This window comes from Bison bison, unplaced genomic scaffold (genome assembly GCF_000754665.1).
Source record: "Bison bison bison isolate TAMUID 2011002044 unplaced genomic scaffold, Bison_UMD1.0 scf7180017864180, whole genome shotgun sequence".
Taxonomy (NCBI): domain Eukaryota; kingdom Metazoa; phylum Chordata; class Mammalia; order Artiodactyla; family Bovidae; genus Bison; species Bison bison.
Window position 1 is genome coordinate 3,228,126 of NW_011494752.1, and position 7,859 is coordinate 3,235,984.

Sequence of the window (7,859 nt, forward strand, 5' to 3'; positions counted from 1 at the left end):
CCACAGCCATGGGCCCCACCCCGGCCGAAGGCTGGCCGCCCCTCCAGGCTGCTCCCCCAGGCTCCCCACGCAGTGTGCACGCCCCAGCAGGGAATGGCCGAGGCCAGGTCAGTGCTTCTTTGGGGATTACATGTGACCTCCTTGGACGGGGGTCTTGTCTTCCCCTCCCACTTGGGGCTCTCTGAAAGCAGGGCCTCATTTGGGAACAGGCTTGAATACAGAGGGCTCCCTGATCAGATTAGGATGCATGCTGCAGGAAGAAGAAAATCCAGCCAAAGAACCCTGTCCCTGCTCCCTCTCTGCCCGCAGGATCTCCAAGGCCACTCACAAAGATGTCAAAGAAGGAAGTTTTAAATCTGTAGTTGATGATCTCCTGCTCCAGGTTCTTCTGGATGCCTGTGTTGGTCTGGAAGAGAGAGAGGTGGGTAGGACCAAGTCCCCAGGGCTGCCCTTCGTCCTCCCAGAGGGGGCAGGTGGAACCTGGAGGAGAGGCTGTAAATGCTCAGCTACCACCTGAGAAGCCCCGAGGCACCAGGCGAGCTCAGCCAGGGGCCTGAGACCCCAGCGCTGAGACTGTTCCTCTAAGGATCCAGGCAGTCCAGACAGGCAGAGCTGAGCCTCCTGACACTCGTGAGCACGCTGCCTAGGAAGGGGCAAGCCTGGAGGGCCTTGGGAGGTGATGGGCCCTATGCAGGCACTATGCTGGCAGACAGCGAGCTGGGAGCCAGCCTCTCCCATGATTTCCTCTCCCTCCCACCACTGCGGTGCTCCATCTTCCAGCCAAGCATCCATCTGGGGTGACGGGGACCAAGGGTGGGCAGTGGTGTCAGACGGAGCCCCAGGTGGCAAATCGATTGATTAGGTTTGTACTTAATGGGCAAAATCCATCAAGCTGCTAGAGAGGATGGCATGCAGAGTAAGCAGACTGGTCCTTGCCTCTGCCCTTGCCCTAGCCACCCACACATTTTCAATGGGATCCCTGAGAGCCTGGCTGGGGAGTAAGGAGTCCGGATGCCCACTGAAAGCTAGACTGCAGCCTGATGCCTCAGGTGGAATGGGGTGGCAGGCTTGTGCCTCTGCAGGTGGGGTGCCAGCCTCCAGAGAAGAGGGGCACAAGGGGACTCTGGGGGATGGAGTTTGGGAGCCCTGAAGGGGAAGACCCTTCACGATTACCTAGATTAGGGCTTCTGATTTCTGGAAGATGATCTGAATTGGGGTTGTGGAGGGGAGTGGGGTGTTAAAGATACAGATGTTGAGACGCTGGGTCTGAATCTCGGGGTGAGCCGAGCATCTGGAATGGCTGTAAAGCTCCTGAGCGATTCTGATGCTCAGGGCAAAAGCCAGCCATCTGGACAGCCCCTCACTGAGTCTCGAGCCCTGGTGCATCCCCATCAAATGCCTCAGCCTCAAGACCACTCTGCACCCCATGGAGTCAAACGCCTTGCTGACATCACAACCCACCCCAGCCTGATCCTCCTCTTACTCCTCAGACTACGCCCTCTTGGGCTCCAGAGTCAGAGCTGCAGGTGGGGTGCCAGCAGAGCTCTCTCTTCCATGGTTTTCCTCTTTACAGATAACTCTCCCTTGCCTGCATACCCACCGGCCAGCCCACTGCATCAGGACTCAGGACAGTAGAGTTCCTGCCCTTGTTTTGCCAGCTCTGGCTGCAAGATCTTGGCGCCGGTCTTACAGTCTGGTCAGGGTCCTTGCATACACTGGGCAACATGCAGTCTGTTAGAAAACTAAAAATAGGGACTTCCCTGGTGGTCCACCTGGTGAAGCTACCAGGGAAGCCCAAGGGGATCATCCAAAGAAGGTTTAAGACCTCAGAAACTCTTTAAATGACCCTGAACCTCGCTGATCCTCAGCTCTCTCACCAGTAAGGTGATCCTTAAGGACCAGTGGCTAAGACTCTGTGCTCCTAATGCAGGGGGCCTAGGTTCAATCCCTGGTCAAGAAACTAGATCCCATGTGCCACAACTAAGACCCAGTCAAATAGGCGCTGTGTGCTCAGTCGTGTCCGACTCTGTGACCCCATGGACCGCAGCCCACCAGGCTCCTCTGTCCATGGAATTCTCCAGGCAAGAATACTGGAGTGGGTTGCCATTTTCTTCCCCAAGTAAGTAAATAATAAGTCAAACTAAGTAAATAAATATTTTAAAAAAACTAAAAATACATACGTTTCAAAGTATGAAAATGGCAAAATTGAAAAATTAATAAAATTTTAATTGTCCACCAAGAGAAACATGATGTTAATTCTCTGAACTGTTAAATTCAGCGTTCTGAAACTTTTTGTCAAATCTGAAAATAATTTGGAGATTAGATTTTCTCACTCCATGAGCATTTTCAAGTCTGCATGACAACTGTTGAGCTATTACAGCCAGTATAGCCATATAGGTTCCAAAGTAAAATTGCCAAACATTTTTTCAGCTCTTTTCTGTCAAGAAAATATTATACATACATTTAATGAAGGATGTGGGTGAATTTTAGTGCCTGCTTTCACGCTGGAAAGTGAAAGTGTTAGTTGCTCAGTCGTGTCTGATTCTTTGCGACCCCATGGACTGTATCCTGCTAGGCTCCTGTGTCCATGGGATTCTCCAAACAAGAATACTGGAGTGTGTTGCCATTCCGTTCTTCAGGGGATCTTCCCAACCCAGGGATCAAATCTGGGTCTCCTCCACTGCAGACAGATCCTTTACCGCCTGAGCCACCAGGGAAGCCCAAGGGGATTGTCCAAAGGAATAAAGTTTAAGACCTCAGAAACTCTTCAAATGACCATGAACCTCGCTGAGCTTCAGCCGTCTCATCAGTAAGATGGTCTGTAAGGTCCCCCATGGCTGTGGCTCCTTCTCGCTGAAGGTGCCAGCTCACCTCTGTGCACAGAGGAGCATCACCCTCAAAGCCTTGCTTTGCCTTCCAGCTCAACATACCCAGAATCAAACTTCACCCCTAAACCAGCTCCTTCTCTAAGCTCCTCCTTTGTAACAACAGTCATTGTTTTCCTGACCCCTGAGCTTGAGACGGTTTGTGACAGGTTTGTGACAGGAGGCAGTGATCAAGACCATCCCCAAGAAAAAGAAATGCAAAAAGGCAAAATGGTTGTCTGAGGAGGTCTTACAAATAGCTGTGAAAAGAAAAGACACAAAAGGCAAAGGAGAAAAAGAAAGATACACCCATTTGAATGCAGAGTTCCAGAGAATAGCAAGGAGAGATAAGAAAGCCCTCCTCAGGGATCAATGCAAAGAAATAGAGGAAAACAAGAGTGGGAAAGACTAGATATCTCTTCAAGAAAACTAGAGATCTCTTCCAGAAAACTAGAGATACCAAGGAAATATTTCATGCAAAGATGGGCACAGTAAAAGACAGAAACAGTATGGACCTAACAGAAGCAGAAGATATTAAGAAGAGGTGGCAAGAATACACAGAACTACATAAAAAAGATCTTCACGACCCAGATAATCACAATGGTGTGATCACTCACCTAGAGACAGGCATCCTGGCATGCAAAGGCCTAAGGGCCTTATGTAGCATCACTATGAACAAAGCTAGTGGAGGTGATGGGATTCCAGTTGAGCTATTTCAAATCCTGAAAGATGATGCTGTGAAAGTGCTGCACTCAATATGCCAGCAAATTTGGAAAACTCAGCAGTGGCCACAGGACTGGAAAAGGTCAGTTTTTATTCCAATCCCAAAGAAAGGCAATGCCAAAGAATGCTCAAACCACCACACAATTGCACTCATCTCACATGCTAGCAAAGTAATACTGAAAATTCTCCAAGCCAGGCTTCCACTGTGAAATTTCAGATGCTCAACCTGGATTTAGAAAAGGCAGAGGAACCAGAGATTAAATTGCCAACATCTGTTGGCATCCATTGAAAAAGCAAGACAGCTCCAGAAAAACATCTGCTTTATTGACTATGCCAAAGCCTTTGACTGTGTAGATCACAACAAACTGTGGAAAATTCTTAAAGAGATGGGAATACCAGACCACCTTACCTACCTCTTGAGAAATCTGTATGCAGGTCAAGAAGCAACAGTTAGAACTGGACATGGAACAACAGACTGGTTCCAAATAGGGAAAGGAGTACGTCGAGGCTATATATTGTCACCCTGCTTATTTAACTTACATGCAGAGTACATCATGAGAAATGCTGGGCTGGATGAAGCACAAGCCGGAATCAAGATTGCTGGGAGAAATATCAATAACCTCAGATATGCACATGATACCACCCTTATGGCAGAAAGCAAAGAACCAAAGAGCCTCTTGATGAAACTGAAAGAGGAGAGTGAAAAAGTTGGCTTAAAACTCAACATTCAGAAAACTAAGATCATGGCATCCGGTCCCATCACTTCATGGCAAATAGATGGGGAAACAATGGGAACAGTTGGAGACTTTATTTTTTTGAGCTTCAAAGTCACTGCAGATGGTGACTGCAGCCATGAAATTAAAAGACGCTTGCTTCTTGGAAGAAAAGCTATGACCAACCTAGACAGCATATTAAGAAGCAGAGACATTACTTTGTTGACAAAGGTCCATCTAGTCAAGGCTATGGTTTTTCCAGTGGTCATGTATGGATGTGAGAGTTGGACTATAAAGAAAGCTAAGCGCCAAAGAGTTGATGCTTTTGAACTGTGGTGTTGGAGAAGACTCTTGAGAGTCCCTTGGACTGCAAGGAGATCCAACCAGTCCGTCCTAAAGGAAATCAGTCCAGAATAGTCATTGGAAGGACTGATGCTGAAGCTGAAAGTCCAATACTTTGGCCATCTGATGTGAAGAACTGACTGATTGGAAAAGACCCTGATGCTGGGAAAGACTGAAGGCAGGAGGAGAAGGGGACGACAGAGGATAAGGTGATTGGATGGCATCACCGACTCTATGGACATGAGTTTGAGTAAGCTCCGGGAGTTGGTGATGGACAGGGAAGCCTGGCGTGCTGCAGTCCATGGGGTCACAAAGAGTCGAACACGACTGAGTGACTGAACTGACTGGGCCTGAGACCTGGAGGAAGGATACCTGCCATCCAGAACTCTGACCCACTTTGCACAAGGAGGACAAGGGGAGGCTCAGAGAGGCTGAGTCCCTCGCTGAGCTCACACAGTTGCTATAGAGCAGAAGCTGGGACAGGGGACCAAGCCCAGGACGCCCTGGTTCCATGCTCCTGCCTCTGCATCAGGTCCTGCTCTGCCCTGTCAGCACCCGGAGATTAGGTTCCACCGCCAGCTGGCCAAGCACTGCATGGCAGGGGTGGGGGGTGGGCAGACTCCACCCTGACAGGCAGCTCTGTCTCTAAACCATTAGGTGGAATCTCACCAAAACCAAGAGGCCAAAACTGGGGACACTGGAAGAATGCCCAAGGTGGGGAAGGAAAGCTGGGCGTCACTGGGAGTCTTTACAGATTGCCACCCACTGTTCCCTCTGCTTTCGGTACAGCGCCTGGGACACAGCCGGGACTCAGAAATGTTTGCTGAATGAATGAATGAACTAAGCCAGAGAGCAAAGTAGAGCAGAAAGAAGACAAAGGCTCTGATAGCTCCACCAGAGCCCTCTGGGATCCCGCCTCCTTTCTCAAGAGTGTCCACTAGGGGCCAGTGTGGTGCAAAGGTGTGAGTTCTGGGTTCAGACCCTGCCTTCTTCACACACTTGCTGAGAGACCTTGGATAAGCAGCTTAACGTCTCTGTGTTTCTCTCTCTGGAAGATGAGAACAGCTATTCTTCTAGTCTCATTCTTCATTTTACCCGGAAATCAACACACCCCCAGATGCAACCCTCTGAGGCCCGGGCAATACCCCTCCCCCAACCTGACCTGTGCCCTGAGCCTCGCCCCACTCACGTTCAGCTCAATGATCCAGAGCAGGGAGATGAAGAGCAGGTCGAAGGTGACGAACAGACAGAAGGTGCGGCGGACGTCGGAGATGGCCCGGCGCTTCTCCGACAGCGGCGGTGGGAGGAGGTGAGAGGAGAGGCTCTGGCTGTGGGATAGCGACGAGCCCAGGGAGGCCACGGCCGGCAGGCTGCGCTCCAGGTCGCGGGCCAGCAGGTCCCCGGACAGCTTGCTCATCCTGGCGGGCCCCCACCTCCAGCCAGGTTGGGCTGGGCCTCAGCAGCAGGGCTGCAGGGAGGCAGGGTGGCTGGTCAGGTCCTGGTGTCAGGGTCCAGGAACACTCGGAAACCTCCTTCGTCCTTTCAAACGCAGCCCTAGGACCCCGATTTGTTTCCAAACACATCTGCCCCCCACCCTCCGCCTAACTCTGTGGCCCAGGGCCCTCTCTGCCTCATTTTCCTCTGCGGCCTGACTTCCAGGCTGGAGGGGTCTGAGCATCCTTCTCCCTCTGTCCTGCTTCTTCACCGCCCCCCACCCCAGGCAAAATCCTGCAGCCCCATGGTCACCCTTGGGGGCCTCCTGGGTCCTCCCTGGGGCCACAGCCTGTTCCTGCCAAGCCCTGCCCTGTAGTTCAGCCTCTGGGCCTGTCAGCAGCCTCTGGGTCGGTCCCACCCCCAGGAGAAGTCAGCCCCAAGCTCTGTTCTTTGTTTTCCAAGCACAAAGCCACATTCCCTCCCAGCAGCCAGCCCTACCCTCCCACCCCCTGATCCATGGCAACTGGGAGGGACTTCCTAGAGCAGTGTCTCTGCGCAGGCCAGCCCGGGAGGGATGGTGGGATGAAATCTTGGTCCCTTCTCTCCGCCACCCCCGCCTCAGGCCCAACCAGCTCTCTCCTGCTCCTAATGGGTGGGCGCGTCTCCAGGCTTTCTCTACCCCCACCCACAGCAACCACCTCTAGACAGCCAGAAAAAGCTTTTCAGAACATGAATCAGATCCTGCCATTCCCTGTTCACAACCCTCCAAGGGCTCCCCTCTGGTCTGAGGATAATACACCCTCCTCATGGTGGTCCTCGCAAGATGGGGCCCCATCATCTCACTATGATGGCCACCCTGGCCTTCTAGGTCCCTTTAAGTGGCAGCCTGGTCCTGCCTTGGGGGCCTTACACCCAGATCTCCCCAGTCCTTCAACTGGCAGCTCCAAGGCCCTCTCCTCAGAGCCTCGCACCCTCCTTCCCCAGTCCCAGTGAATTTACCCGGCTTCACCTTCTCCGGTAATCTCACTGCGTTCCATGTCCACACAGGGCAGAATGGTTCCTCCTATTCCTCACACAAGACAGCCGAGGCTCCAGGAGGTGAATGGATGTGACCATCCATGCCTTATCTGCCCATGTGACCATGAGGATGAAATCCTCATAAACCCGAGAGACAAAGTGGGCAGTGGGGCGCTCCCTCCCTGCTGAGCAGCCCCCAGGCCTATGGTCCTTGCTCTACCAATCTGCTGGCAGGGACCCTCAGAGGCCCTGTCCCCCAGGCGGGGGAAGGAAAGGTTTAGGCTAGAGCAGAGGGGAGCTGAAGCAGCATGGTGGGGCCTGAGTCTCTGGGAGCCCATGAAGAGTCTCCCTGAGTCTTCTCACATGCAGAACCAGGGGGCAGGTCTGGGCGCCACTGGAAGGGGAGCCCTGGGTCTTTGTGCTTGATTCTGGGAACGCCAAGATCTAACTGGTCCCCTCACCATAGCCGTCCATCCCCTCCACACATTTGCTGTCTGGTCTCTTCCATGCTTCAGCTACTAAGTCGAAAACAAGCCCCCATTCTGTGGCCAGCACGGTTTCTGAGCAAGTCGGCTCACCCATCCCTCTACCTCTGTGCCAACCCAACAGTCAGGACTGACTGTTCTCAGCAGAAGCACCAGCCTCTACTACTCTTTGAGGGTGTCCATGCTAAGCTCATCTGGAGGAAAGCTGGACCAGCTCTGGAAGGTGGCGGCCAGAAGAGGGGGCCAGAAGAGGCTGCTGGCAATGGGACCCCCCAACATCT

General features: G+C 52.4%; 1 protein-coding gene across 1 annotated transcript in view; it reads right to left on the reverse strand.

Annotated features, from left to right (window-relative positions):
- STARD3 (StAR-related lipid transfer (START) domain containing 3) overlaps positions 1-7,859 on the reverse strand; it is a 25,015-nt gene that overhangs the window by 5,976 nt on the left and 11,180 nt on the right. Inside the window, 2 exon segments of the mRNA XM_010842664.1 lie at positions 329-406; positions 5,832-6,110. Of these exon segments, the coding sequence (XP_010840966.1) occupies positions 329-406; positions 5,832-6,059 (306 nt within the window). The 5' untranslated portion in view covers positions 6,060-6,110.